Source organism: Camelina sativa, chromosome 17, assembly GCF_000633955.1.
Source record: "Camelina sativa cultivar DH55 chromosome 17, Cs, whole genome shotgun sequence".
Taxonomy (NCBI): domain Eukaryota; kingdom Viridiplantae; phylum Streptophyta; class Magnoliopsida; order Brassicales; family Brassicaceae; genus Camelina; species Camelina sativa.
In genome coordinates, this window is record NC_025701.1 from 11600098 (window position 1) to 11612759 (window position 12662).

The following is a 12662-nucleotide window of genomic DNA, read 5'->3' on the forward strand; positions in this document are numbered from 1 at the left end:
CACGCGTCGTTACACATCTTCAAGTAGAGAGAGCAGGCTTTTGCTGCCTAGTACCATACGGTTACCGACGTACCATATATGTTTCGGACCTTTTGGTATAAGAGAATTTTGTTTGCACGTGGGGTTAGGTAGCGGTAGCGCGTAGAGTAAACGTTCCTCTGAGAGGACATCAGAGAGACTGAGAGAGAGACGAATAAAGGAAAAAAACAGAACATAAAAAGCCAAAAAGCTAAAAAGAAAACGTTATATTCGAGGCAAAATAAACTTTGTACTATTATCATCACATAATAATTTCCCAATTTTGCATACGTTGAAATAAAAAAAAATCAATATTAATTATAAAAAAGAAAAATGATATTTACACTTCTACGCCCTCCTCCTCTTGCTTATAATATCTTCCGCTTCACTTCACATCATAATCACCACCTCACAAAAACCCTAATCCCTCTCTCTCATTTCTCTCTCTCTCGGCGTTTCTTTGGGAGTCTCAGCAGAGCTTCAACTGCCATGGATGCTAAAGAATCCTCCGCCACTGATTTGAAGAGACCTAGAGAAGAGGAGGCGGCTGATAATGGCTCCGCCGCCGTCGCTTCCATGGAGACAGAGAACGGAGATCAGACAAAGGAGCCTGCTTGTTTCTCCACTGTGATTCCTGGGTGGTTCTCTGAAATGAGTCCCATGTGGCCAGGTATAAGGGAAACGCTAAATTCTTGGTTTTTTCCATAAAGTCTTGAGCTTTTTGAGTTTTGTTTTTTAAAACTCTGTTTTTATACAATTGCAGGTGAGGCACACTCTTTGAAGGTTGAGAAAGTTTTGTTTCAGGGCAAATCTGATTACCAGGATGTGATTGTTTTCCAGGTTAACCAAAAACAATCAATTTCTCTGTTTTTTTTTTTTTTTTATCTGTGATTTATCTTTATATAGGAACATTCATTTTGATTGTTAGCTTTTTGAATTTTCTTAGTCTGCAACATATGGAAAAGTTTTGGTTTTGGATGGAGTAATCCAACTTACTGAAAGAGATGAATGTGCCTATCAAGAAATGATCACTCATCTTCCTTTGTGTTCCATCCCTAACCCTAAGAAGGTATACTTCTATCCTTTTAGTAACCTTTATTGCGGTTTGGGTGGTGTGTGTGTAATCAAAAGTCTACTGCTTTGGAATGTAATGAAATATCTTTTATTTTAAGTCGACATGTTTCTTCTCCAGTAAAGTAGGATGAAGGAATCATTACTTATGGAGAAAAATAGAGCAACCAGAGTACCTTTTATCAGATGTGAATATAGAAACTAATTGAGCTGGCCTAAATGATTATACACTACAGGGTGGTGATAGGAATGTCCACTAGATAAAAAGTAGATTGGATGATCAATATTTGTTTGCTTTTTAGATGTTGCAAACTTTGATGGCCTCTTGATAAAAAAAGGTTACACTGTCCCACGTTCTCATCTGGCAAAGTTTGAGAACTCGAGTAACTTTATTGTGTAATCATAATATGATTGAATTTTTTATAATTCGCTTAATTGATTATAGTCTAGCTTTGTTATTGTGGTTTGCTTGAGAAAAAAAGATATATAATCAAAAGCTTCTTACATCCAAAATTGGTTATCTAAGTATTTCGGTAATGGTAAAGTGGAGCATTTTAAAATGCTGTTTTTTTTGCTTTTAGCCAGTAAAGCTATAAGCCAGAGTGTATCTGATCAATGTCTTTCTAGTTTTTCTATAGGTCTTGGTCATTGGAGGAGGAGATGGTGGTGTCCTGCGGGAAGTTGCACGTCATCCTACTGTTGAGCACATTGACATGTGTGAAATTGATAAAATGGTGGTCGACGTGAGTGGTCACCTTTCCTGCATCTCTGTTTTGATAAATGCCATTTATTTGAAAAACATATGTATTATCGTTTAATATGTTTCCATCTACTGGTAATTTTCAGGTGTCTAAGCAATTTTTCCCTGATGTAGCAATTGGATATGAGGATCCTCGCGTGAACCTCGTCATTGGCGATGGTACTATACTGCCACGTTTTATCTCTCTATCAAAAACACTATGTAGTTATGTTTAACACATTTTGCCATTTGTAAATCAATCATTATTCAAACTGAGGGATTGGTGAATCATTGCAGGTGTTGCTTTCTTGAAGAATGCTGCTGAAGGATCATATGATGCTGTTATTGTTGACTCATCAGACCCAATAGGTAACTACTACCATCCACATGTCAATCATATTATCCCTTGTTGTTATTTTGAACAAAATCTAAAGAAGCAGGCTTTTAACTATGATTACGCTTGCTGATGTATGTCAGGTCCTGCAAAGGAGCTCTTTGAGAAACCCTTCTTCCAATCCGTGGCTAGAGCTCTTCGTCCTGGTGGAGTTGTGTGTACTCAGGCTGAAAGCTTGTGGCTTCACATGGACATCATCGAAGACATTGTTTCCAACTGCCGTGAGATCTTCAAGGGTTCTGTGAACTATGCTTGGACCAGCGTTCCAACATACCCCAGGCATGTTTAGTGACCTTTAACATTCAATCTCTTTACATTTTTCGTCGTTATAACTCAACCTGAATGTGTAATCATTTTCATCCTTGATTTTGCAGTGGGGTTATTGGATTTATGCTCTGTTCAACGGAAGGACCTGAAGTTGACTTCAAGCACCCACTGAACCCAATTGACGAGAGCTCCAGCAAGTCAAATGGACCCTTGAAGTTTTACAATGCCGAGGTAAAAAAAACAATCTCTCGGTGTACATGTTCATGCAGTCTAGACATTTAACCCTTAGCTTATGCTCTCAATTCTTTGGGTTTCAGATTCATTCAGCTGCATTCTGCTTGCCTTCTTTCGCCAAGAAGGTAATCGAGTCAAAAGCCAATTGAAAAGGGAAAGGAAACTAATCTTGAGGATCGTTGAATTTATCAAAATAAAAGCTTTTTACTGTTTTTAGAATGTTATGTGTTTCACGCATGTTTCTGTAACACGCAAGAGCTGCAAAAGTGACTATGTCTTCTTTTAGCATAGTAGCATTACACATTACAAAAGTAGCAAAATCCAATTTACAACATGTTTTCTTGCTTTTGCCGCCATGAAGCTTAAGAAGTTATCAGCCTTTTTACCATTTATTTAAAGATGCAAAGTTGATTTGAACTAAGCCAAACTCACTCAAGCACCAAGAGGTTTAGCTTGCTCTATATCACGCTTCTTCCTCAAAACCCTAGTTTTACAATCATGGTAACAGGCAAGACAAGTCACCCATTTAAGCACATTCCCGATACAAATCAAACCCACATAGAGACCAGTATAGAACACTCCATTTCCATTCGAACTCTCACTGCATTTGGAGTATAAACATGGCATCCTCATCACAAGAGCAAAGACCAAGAACATCAACGTCAACTAGAGGTCACGCTTCTCATGCCCTCTTCTATACCAAGTTGAAAGAGACAGAGCATCACTTCCATAGATGCCTTGACCATCTTCGTCGTCTTCTAAAACCGAAACAATCAAACCCATGTTCCACCCGGCGCTCCACTTGCTGAACTTTGCAGTCAGAATTATAAAGAAAGTACATTGAAACAGAAGAGTCAGAACCACCACCACGTCGAACAGTCCCCTACGTTGGTAGTGGAATCGTTGGTAGTGGAATCTTTCGTATTCCCGTGAGAGATAAGTATCGTATAAGTAGTTGGTTGAACCAGAGAGAAACTGAAGAAAGAAGAACAAGAAAAAGAATACGAAAACAGAGGTTGACCAAAGGAGGACATAGAGAGATGTGATCAGACAACCTCCTACTCTGCTCTGACATATTTTGAAAGATCTCCGTACCAAATGAAACAGCCCCAACGGTTCTTCCTCGTACTTGTAAACAATCGAAGATGCTGCAACGATCGTAGTGGTGGTAAGAAGGTCGAGAACGGTGTAGGGAAAGAAGTAGAGCAGAGAAGTCTGGATCAGCCAAGGAATCAGATCATTGTTTTTTTCTGATATGATAATTAGATCATTCTCCCGGCAAGTCCTCCCCTCGAGTGAGTAGAGACGAACTGGGAAGCGTAAGCGACGGTGGTTTGGAGAGAGAGCTCGAAGAAGATCAAGAAACAAAACAGCGGGAGAGAGCAGAGGCAGAGGAAGAAGAAGAGATTGATGTTACACAAGAGTAGCTTCGCAGCTTGTTTTAGTAGTTCGATGACACTTTGCTTCTCCTCGCTATTCGTCTCCATTTGTTGATCTCTTTTGTCACAATTGGAAGTAGAAGAAGAAGGCTTAACCACAGATATGTGTATCTTCGAATTAAATTAATGGTCGGCGTCCTTCATTGACGTTGACTTGTAAACTTCTTCTTTAAGTCAACGTATGTAATGTTTGACAAGTAGTAGTGTAGGGTTTTTACTTACTATATATAAAGCTTAAAGTGTCTTTATCAGATGAAAATTTCTGATTTTATTCCAAGAAATTTGTTTGCATCACTATGATTGATATTCCAAGAAACTTCTTCTTTAGACTTCATTTTGTTATTAGCTTAGATGAAAGTGAGCAAAAACATGATTGATATTAAGATTTTGGTCACAAAACAATTTCTCTATGTAGCAACAAAAGCCTTAGCTTTTGATCCAATCTCCACATCAACCTTTTTCTTCAGAGCCCTTGTGTTACAATCATGATAACAAACAACACAGGACACCCATTTAACCACATTCCCGAGACAAATCAAACCCACATAGAGACCAGTGTACAACACTCCGTTCCCATTAAGACTCTCACTGCATTGGAAGTAAATACATGGCATCCTCATCAGGAAAGCACCGACGAAGAACAATAGCATCATCCCTACGTCACGCTTTTCTTGGCCTCTTACATACCAAGCCGAAAGTGACAGAGCATTACTTCCGTAGATGCCTTTACCATCTTCATCCTCCTCTAAGACCGAAACAACCATACTAATGTTCCATCCCGCGCTCCACTTGCAGAACTTTGTAGCCAGAACTATGAAGACAGTTCCGTGAATGAGAATAACCACCACATCGAACAACACTGCCAAGAGGGCCAAGACCACTGATTCTTTAAGGAATATTTGGTGCTCGATTGTGAGAGAAACAATCAATAAGTAGGCGGTCGAACCAGATAAAACACCGAATAAAACAGAGGTTGACAAGACAAGGACATAGAGAGATGTGATCAGACAACCTCCTGTTCTGTTCTGACATATTTTGACAGATCTCCGTACCAAATAAAGTAGTCCCAATGGTTCTTCCTGAGACGTGTAAATAATCGAAGATGCTGCAACGATTGTGGTGGTGGTAAAGAGGTCAAGAAAGGTGTAGGGAATGAAGTAGAGCAGAGATGTGTGAATCAACCATGGAATTAGATCATTCTCCGACAAGTCCTCGTCAGAAGTGACTAGCTTATAGAGGTATCGAGAAGCGAGTGAGACAGTGGTTTGGAGGGAGAGCTCGAAGAAGATCAAGAAACAAAACAGTGGGAGAGAGCAGAGGAAGAGGAAAAGAGCGAGATTGATGTTACCAAAGAGTATCTTCACAGCTCGTATTAGTAGTTCGATGACACTTAGCTTCTCTTCACTCTTTGTCTCCATTTTTTTTTATCTCTTTCTCACAATAGAAGAAGGGAAGTCACAGATCTGTATGTGAAGTAGAACATGTAATTTGCTAATAGTAATTTAATGGGGGTCCTTCATTGACGTTGACTTCTTGACTTCATCTACAAGTCATCGTATGTAATGTTTGACTAGTTGAGTGGTTTTAGTAGATTAGCTTTAAAGTCTTATTAGATGGCGACTTCTGGTTTGGTCCACAAGTCCAGTTCATCCGTAGACTTTTCAATTTAGAAGTTTTTACACTTTTCTCTTTGTAATTACACTACTCATTACACTATGTGGAAATGAGGAAAAAGTATTGGAGATCACCCAAATATGAAGTAAAGTCCAACTATGTAATATTGTTTAGATGTCCAATATCATTCTTGTAGAAACATATTTTCTATTTTGGTTTTATTTTTTCTACGTCAGAGAGAGATAAGAAAACTTTGCATTATATATGATCTATCGATAAGATCACACAACAATACAATAAAATGTAATATGAACTTAAGGGCTTAAACATAGCAACTATAAGTTTACTACTATAAGGAAAGCTGACCAAAAGAAGAGGGCAACGCAATTGGTCATATAGAAATTGTTTAGGGCTCGAGTTTTGGTTTGATCTCAGACTATTTATCTATGCAGCGAGAGCCTTAGATTTTGATCCAATCTCCAAATCACCTTTCTTCTCCAAAACCCTAGTTCTACAATCTTCATAAAACACTACACACGCCACCCATTTGATCATATTCCCAACACAGATCAAACCCACATAAAAACTCGTGTACAACACTCTAGTTCCTTTCGAACTCTCAGTGCATTTGAAGCAAAAACATGGCATCCTCATCGCAATAGTGAAGATCAAGAACACCAGCATCACTTGGAGACCACGCTTCTCATGTCCTCTTCCATAGTAACTAGACAGAGTCAGGGCATCGGGTCCATAGATGCCTTGACCATCTTCTCCTTCTTCTAACACCGAAACAATCAAGCCCATGTTCCATCCTGAGCTCCACTTGCTGAACTTCGCCAACAAAACTAGAAAGATAGCGCAGTGAAACACAGCCATAACCGCTTCAAACAACATCCTTACCGGAATGTCGAAACTGCTATTATAGCTTCTGTAATAGTCTCCACCACCTTCATCAAGGTCGATATAATGGTATGAGTAGTTGCCCACTCCGATCAGAGAAATGATGTAGAAATAGTTTGTTGCTACAAAGAAGAAACCAAAGAAGACAGGGGTTGACAAGAGAAGGACGTTTAGAGAGGTGATCAAACAACCTTCGATTCTGTTTCGACATAACTCTACGGTTCTCCGAACCAATTGACCGAACCTTAACGGTGGTTCCTCCCCGGACGTGTGAACAATCCAAGATGCGGAGACTATTGTGCTGGTCGTGAGGAGGTCTAGAAGGCAGTATGGGAACAAGTAGAGTAGAAACGTCTGGATAAGCAATGGAATCAGATTCTCCGACAAGGCATCTTGACGAACGTAGTAGTAATCCCAGTTATGGAGTTGTCCAACGAGGTATTGAGAAGCGAGCGAGACAGTGGTTTGGAGGGAGAGCTCGAAGTAGATCAAGAAACAAAAGAGAGGGAGAGAACAAAGGAAGAGGAAGATAAGGAGATTGATGTTACCGAATAAAAGCTTTGTTGCTCGTTTGAGTACATTGATGTAATCTAGATCCTCCTCCATCTTCATCTCCTTTTGCAGTACTCTCCTTATCATTAAAAATAAATGGATATCACAGATCTACCATTTGTTTATTCACATATGTAGCTGTTCTTTGTTGACGTTGACTTTGATTTAAGACTTGTTCATATAGTACACCCTCAAATTTGATTTCACTTCCATGTAAACTTAGATGCAAGCAAGCCTTTGAACCATATTGCCTCAAATCCCAATTTAGAAAAGCATTCACATGAAAGGATGTTGCGGCCAAAAAGGGGCAGATAAAAAGAAAATGCAAGATTTCATTAGTATGTAATTATGTATTACTATGGAGAAGAAAATTGTAAGTGGAAAACAAAATCATGATCACAAAAGACTAAGCTAACACCTTTTCACAAGCAATACAAAGAGCATCCACAAAATGGTTAACTGCAAGTGTGCGATCCACCAACAGATGTTTGACAAAGATGACAGAAAACTAATACGATAAAAAGAAAGTGAGCAGAGAAGCCGAGTAGGGGATAGAGCAGCTGAGAGCGAGGAAGGGGAAGGGGCGGGGTGAAGAAACAGCTTCGTCTTTCTCATTAGAAGCTTGGTTGCAGATTTGGGTAAGAGTGGTGAGTAAAGAATAGAGCAATCAAATGTCACCCAATGTAACAAGCAAATCTAGTTGATGATGGTCGAGTTGATGATGCAGATTCATGAGTCATGACAAAGCTAAGTTGTGGGGAGAGTAAGATGCAACGCAGCTGCCAATAGATCCAAGTATCATCATACCTCACAAAGGAAAGAGTGAAAACAGTTGAGCCTTTTAGATATGTGATGTCACACATTATATGATACGGAAAGTGCATTCAACTAAGACAAATAAAAAACATTCATGGATATGAAAACGACCTCAAGTGTAGGGGTTCAAGCACGCTGAGTGAAGACAGCAAGGCCTTCAACGCTGGTGCGTGTTAAAGAGAATAAGTCAAGACTGCTGTTGGAAAACAGCTTGAAGGAGAGAATTCACCAAATCCAATCGTCTAATAAAACACGAACACACCATGACATGTCCATGCTCAACAACCAATCCTAGAAGAACTAATAGTCTAGTAGCATTGCAGATATATATAGATCTATCCTAAAGGGCACGCCACACATAGCAGATATGGCATTAGCTGAATGTATATAGCTTCTTTCTCTTCAGGGTCCAGTTTCACACCCTGCAAGAATCGCAAAGAATATATATACCTTATATCAAAATACTTCAAATGTAACTCAGATTAAGATAGAGAATGTGGAAGTTGAATCATGCAGATTGTAAAACCACTATCAAGAAGAGAAAAGAACTTTTTACCCATTGGCATATGGTGAGCGTCGACCATAGGGTGAGTCTCGGCGTGTACCACGATAAGGAGGGGATCTGCTGTAGCTCCTCCCACGGCGAGGTGGAGTAACATTGCGACGCCTTGGTGGAGATCTTCTTCCACGCGGGCTTATACTCCTGAACAAAATCAATTCCCAGGAACAAAAATGTATGTCACAAGTGATTATACAATCAAAAAGGGTAACATTAACATTAACAACTCAGCCCTTATCAGTCCCTCCATCTAATTACAAAACCAAATAAATGCGATTTCAATGGAAATATTAACACTTCTTGGTGATATAATACAGGACACAAACTCTATAAGCCACATCTTTTATATCGATGAAAACCAGATTCCTACTACAATGAAGCAAGCTATATGACTTAAAGCAGCTACAAGAGAACGTTTCAGATGGACTCACCTACGTGCATACCCATAATCAGGACGACGAGGACTAGGACTTCTACGCCTACCAGAGCCTCCTCGACCACGACGACACTCCCTAGCAAAATGTCCAAGTTCACCACAATCATAGCACTTGGAGTCCTCAATCCCACCACGACGACCACCACCAGCTCCACGACCTCCTTTATCTTTGTGAGAAAGCTCCACACGCCACCCATTCTTTCCTGAAAGTATCAATGTGCAGACACACGTTTACATGAAAATTCGAGGCAGCAAGATGAAATAAGGGTAACAACTGATTCATTCAGAATGTCTAATGAGAATAAACACTAACTATCCAATGCCCTGATCGCATCAGAAGCATCCCTCTCGTCGTCGAACTCGAGGAATGCGTAGCCTGGAGGCCTACGAGCTACCCAAACACTGCAATTTTTAAAGAATAAAGAGTCAAAATTTCGAATGCCCAGAAACAAATTGACTAAATTGACTACCCAAAATTGATTTTTAAAAAATAAAGAGATAACAATTACTTGCGAAGGACACCAAAGAGCCTGAATTCATCTTCGAGTTCCCTTTCTGTGATCCGTGGATCCAAATTCCCGACATAAACCCTCGTCATGTCGCGAAATCAGCCAAATCTGGACAAACCTAAGAGGTCTAAAAAAAAAACAAAAAGTTGACAGTTTCAGCGACTTGCTGCGACGGTTTAGTATCAAGAATAACGAAATCTCGTGGCTTGAAGATGAAATCATCGAAATTGTGAATCGAATTTTTGTGAAAAGTACAACAGTAACAGTAAGTAGTGAACACGAAACCTGAGATTTTGCGGAAAGAAGAAGCGGAGATGGCTTTAGGGTTCAGTTCAGACTTCTACGGCGAGGAAAGAGAGAGCACGGAGATGTTGAGGGTTTTTTTTTTTTTTTCGCAAAGGAGATGTTGAGGGTTAAAGAGGTTAAGTAAACTATTAATTACACTGGACGAGGAAAAAAATATTTACTTTTTACTTCTTCTTTTTTTTTTTGCTAAATTTACTTATTACTGTTTTGTTTTTTTCAACACCAATAACTTATCATATTTTTTTGGTCATTATTAACTATTTTTTCTCAAATTTTAAAAGAACACTATACTAAAATTCTTTTGGCAAAGCAGAAAGAAACTAAAAAAAAGTATTCACCAAAAAAAAAACTTTGAGCAATTCTGGCTAGTCATATAGTTGTGGGTATGGTTTTCCATCGGTTTTTTTTATAGAATTTATAAAGTTTTATCGATCCCATGATTTTAGAGATTTTGGTTGGAGACATTGACAATAAAGTTTGAACATAAAATGTGATTATGGGTTTGATAATAAAGTTTGAACATAAAATGTGATACAACATGACTATCGATTAAAATTACTCGATACCACTAGTAGTCAAGTTCGAATAAACATTGCGGCGAATGGGATTAAATTAACTTGATGTGATCTTAGGTCCCGAAGAAAGATCTATGGGTTTAGTGTTAAAAAGTACTAACAAGTATTGCTTTTGGGTGTTCATCATCTAAACTATAGATCAATATACCCAATTGGCCCATATGAGTTGGTTTTGTAAAAACGAAGATGCAGCCAATATTGAAAAGAACTTCTTTTCTTATTAAGAATCACTTAAACAATCTTACAAGATATGTTTAATCAGATTTACACATAGTCAACACGACTTGCCACTGACTAATTCTTAATCTAACAAAAATCCCTAAGAACCCTAAAAGCTTTCTCGCTTAGTTCTCTAAAATTCTTCTTGAACGGCCAAACAACATGTTTTGCCTAATAACACAATATATAGGAACCCTCCTATGACCTACTTTCCTAAACAAGGATAAGTCCAAATCTTCAAGTCAATATGATAATATCTTGAAACAATATCCACGTCATCCAATATCTGTGACTCCTCCAAGACGCGTAAACATCTTCCAAAGTCCTACAACACAGCCTTGTAGCACCAGAACGTCTTCATGCTTTCAGGTTTTTTGGTTCCCTTAAATCATATATATAAAAGTAGAGTTTCAGTCTCTCCTTATTGGTCCACTTGGCAATGCTATTTTAACAAAAAAAAAATTATATTAAAACACAAATTTAAAACAATTAATTTTCACATTTAACTCACATAATATAAAACTGAAATCTTTATAGCTTATTCCTATAAATTATGCATTAACTTTATTTTTCCACTAAGTTGTATTAATCAATTGTATTAAAACAAAACAATAAATTAAATTTGTAACTCTCTTTTTTCTAAATATAATTTTTCATCATTTCTCTTCCTATAAATACTCATTATCTTATTCTCTTAGTCTATTACTATTTTATTCTCTCATCTTCTTCCACTACTCTCAAATCTCTTTTTTTTTTTGTTTTGTTTTGTTTTGTTTTGTATTTTTTTGTTATTGTTGTTGTATGGGTTATAAAAAATCAAATCAAATATCATTGTAAAAGCTTAGTTTTAGAGTTTGTATGATATGTATATCTTATATATTTATTTTAATCTTTTAAAATGTTTATCTCCATTTTCTATTTTATATTAACATCTTATAAGTCATTATTTTCATACTTCCTTACAATATTCACCACACAATAAGATCATAAAGTTGAAATGATCCATATGTAATTATCTATTATGTCTCTGGTTATCTCACATATTCATGTATCATTTTTAATAATTTATAAAGATCAATATAATTTATAAAGATCAATATAATTATCCATTTATCCATTTATAAAGACTATTTTGTTTTGTGATCCAATTGTTAAATCTGTAGAGATCAATATAATATATATATTTTTTATGATTTGAGGTTTTTGAAAACAAAAAGAACAGAATTAAACAATTGGTTTTTTGTGTCTTTAATCAAAATAAAAAATGATCCAAAAAACAAAACATATTCAACTGGAACTTAAATATAAAAATAAAATATAATTTTAAAAATATCATTTCACTAAATTCTTTAAAGATGAAACCATTAGTATGAAATCTAGCACTATAAATTAAATTGATAAGTGAAAACCAAAAAAATATAAATTATCCTTGGGATTTTAAAAATTATTAAGATTGAAGAATTCATATAAATTTATAAGAAAACTAATTTAGTTTGTCACTTAAAAAGTAATATTATGATTTCGGATATTAAGCGAATTCTCATCGAGTTATCAGCTTAATCAGAACTGTTACAATGTTTCATTACTCACTTAGTAATATTAGTTCCCGCCAAATTGAAGTCGATTATTGAATACACCAACTAATTTTTAAGTGGAGCTCATTCTCAAGTTGAATAGCACGAGCCTCCTTGTTGTCTCGAAAGAGATTCTCGATGGTGGTTCAGAGGTCACAAGCGGTGCACTTCGTCTTCAAGACAGTCTTAAGGAGAGATTCGGAGATCGTGCCATAGATCCACATTTTGATGGTACCATCGACTTGTGACCAGAGAGTGTCCGTTGGACCAGAGGGAGCGGATGTGCCGTCGAGGTGGCCAAGAACGTTGAAACTGTGGCAATGAGTTTCGAACAATTCTCGCCATATGTCGTAGTTCATCTGATGCATATCCAAAATAATAGGAATATGAGCCTTGATCTGGGTGAGATTTAAGGAGCGATCAGAAACAGAGAAAACAGG

At 37.3% G+C, this 12662-nt stretch overlaps 4 protein-coding genes and 1 pseudogene across 6 annotated transcripts; 1 reads left to right on the plus strand and 4 right to left on the minus strand.

Moving 5' to 3' along the window:
• Nucleotides 337-3070, plus strand: LOC104756744 (spermidine synthase 1). The gene is made up of 9 exons (XM_010479383.2): nt 337-688; nt 782-858; nt 965-1087; nt 1728-1832; nt 1936-2008; nt 2126-2197; nt 2306-2501; nt 2597-2720; nt 2807-3070. The coding sequence occupies exons 1-9, from the start codon at nt 352-354 to the stop codon at nt 2870-2872; spliced, it is 1173 nt and encodes a 390-aa protein (XP_010477685.1). The 5' UTR covers nt 337-351; the 3' UTR covers nt 2873-3070.
• LOC104756745 lies at nt 3131-4426 on the minus strand (annotated as a pseudogene).
• Nucleotides 4521-5656, minus strand: LOC104756746. The gene has a single exon (XM_010479384.2). The coding sequence runs from the start codon at nt 5578-5580 to the stop codon at nt 4570-4572; it is 1011 nt and encodes a 336-aa protein (XP_010477686.1). The 5' UTR covers nt 5581-5656; the 3' UTR covers nt 4521-4569.
• LOC104756749 lies at nt 6016-7468 on the minus strand. The gene has a single exon (XM_010479388.2). It carries the CDS (start codon nt 7313-7315, stop codon nt 6221-6223), a length of 1095 nt encoding a protein of 364 aa, XP_010477690.2. The 5' UTR covers nt 7316-7468; the 3' UTR covers nt 6016-6220.
• LOC104756747 (serine/arginine-rich splicing factor RSZ21-like) lies at nt 7622-9959 on the minus strand. 3 transcript variants are annotated; one of them, XM_010479386.2, is made up of 6 exons: nt 9834-9947; nt 9549-9666; nt 9353-9441; nt 9035-9242; nt 8601-8747; nt 7622-8466 (listed from the first exon to the last, which is right to left on the minus strand). In XM_010479386.2, exons 2-6 carry the CDS (start codon nt 9635-9637, stop codon nt 8460-8462), a joined length of 540 nt encoding a protein of 179 aa, XP_010477688.1. In that variant the 5' UTR covers nt 9638-9666; nt 9834-9947; the 3' UTR covers nt 7622-8459. The 3 variants fall into 3 exon arrangements, with proteins under 3 accessions (XP_010477688.1, XP_010477687.1, XP_010477689.1); XM_010479385.2 differs by having other exon boundaries at nt 9549-9675; nt 9834-9943; XM_010479387.2 differs by lacking the exon at nt 7622-8466 and having other exon boundaries at nt 8597-8747; nt 9549-9675; nt 9834-9959.

Coding starts and splice junctions, on each gene's coding strand:
- LOC104756744 (XM_010479383.2), top strand. CDS start 352: ATGATATTTACACTTCTACGCCCTCCTCCTCTTGCTTATAATATCTTC. Junction 2,009..2,125: donor GAACCTCGTCATTGGCGATG/GTACTATACTGC, acceptor GAATCATTGCAG/GTGTTGCTTTCTTGAAGAAT. Junction 2,721..2,806: donor TGAAGTTTTACAATGCCGAG/GTAAAAAAAACA, acceptor TTTGGGTTTCAG/ATTCATTCAGCTGCATTCTG.
- LOC104756746 (XM_010479384.2), bottom strand. CDS start 5,580: ATGGAGACAAAGAGTGAAGAGAAGCTAAGTGTCATCGAACTACTAATA.
- LOC104756749 (XM_010479388.2), bottom strand. CDS start 7,315: ATGATAAGGAGAGTACTGCAAAAGGAGATGAAGATGGAGGAGGATCTA.
- LOC104756747 (XM_010479386.2), bottom strand. CDS start 9,637: ATGACGAGGGTTTATGTCGGGAATTTGGATCCACGGATCACAGAAAGG. Junction 9,442..9,548: donor CTCTTTGGTGTCCTTCGCAA/GTAATTGTTATC, acceptor TAAAAATTGCAG/TGTTTGGGTAGCTCGTAGGC. Junction 9,243..9,352: donor TGCGATCAGGGCATTGGATA/GTTAGTGTTTAT, acceptor TGATACTTTCAG/GAAAGAATGGGTGGCGTGTG.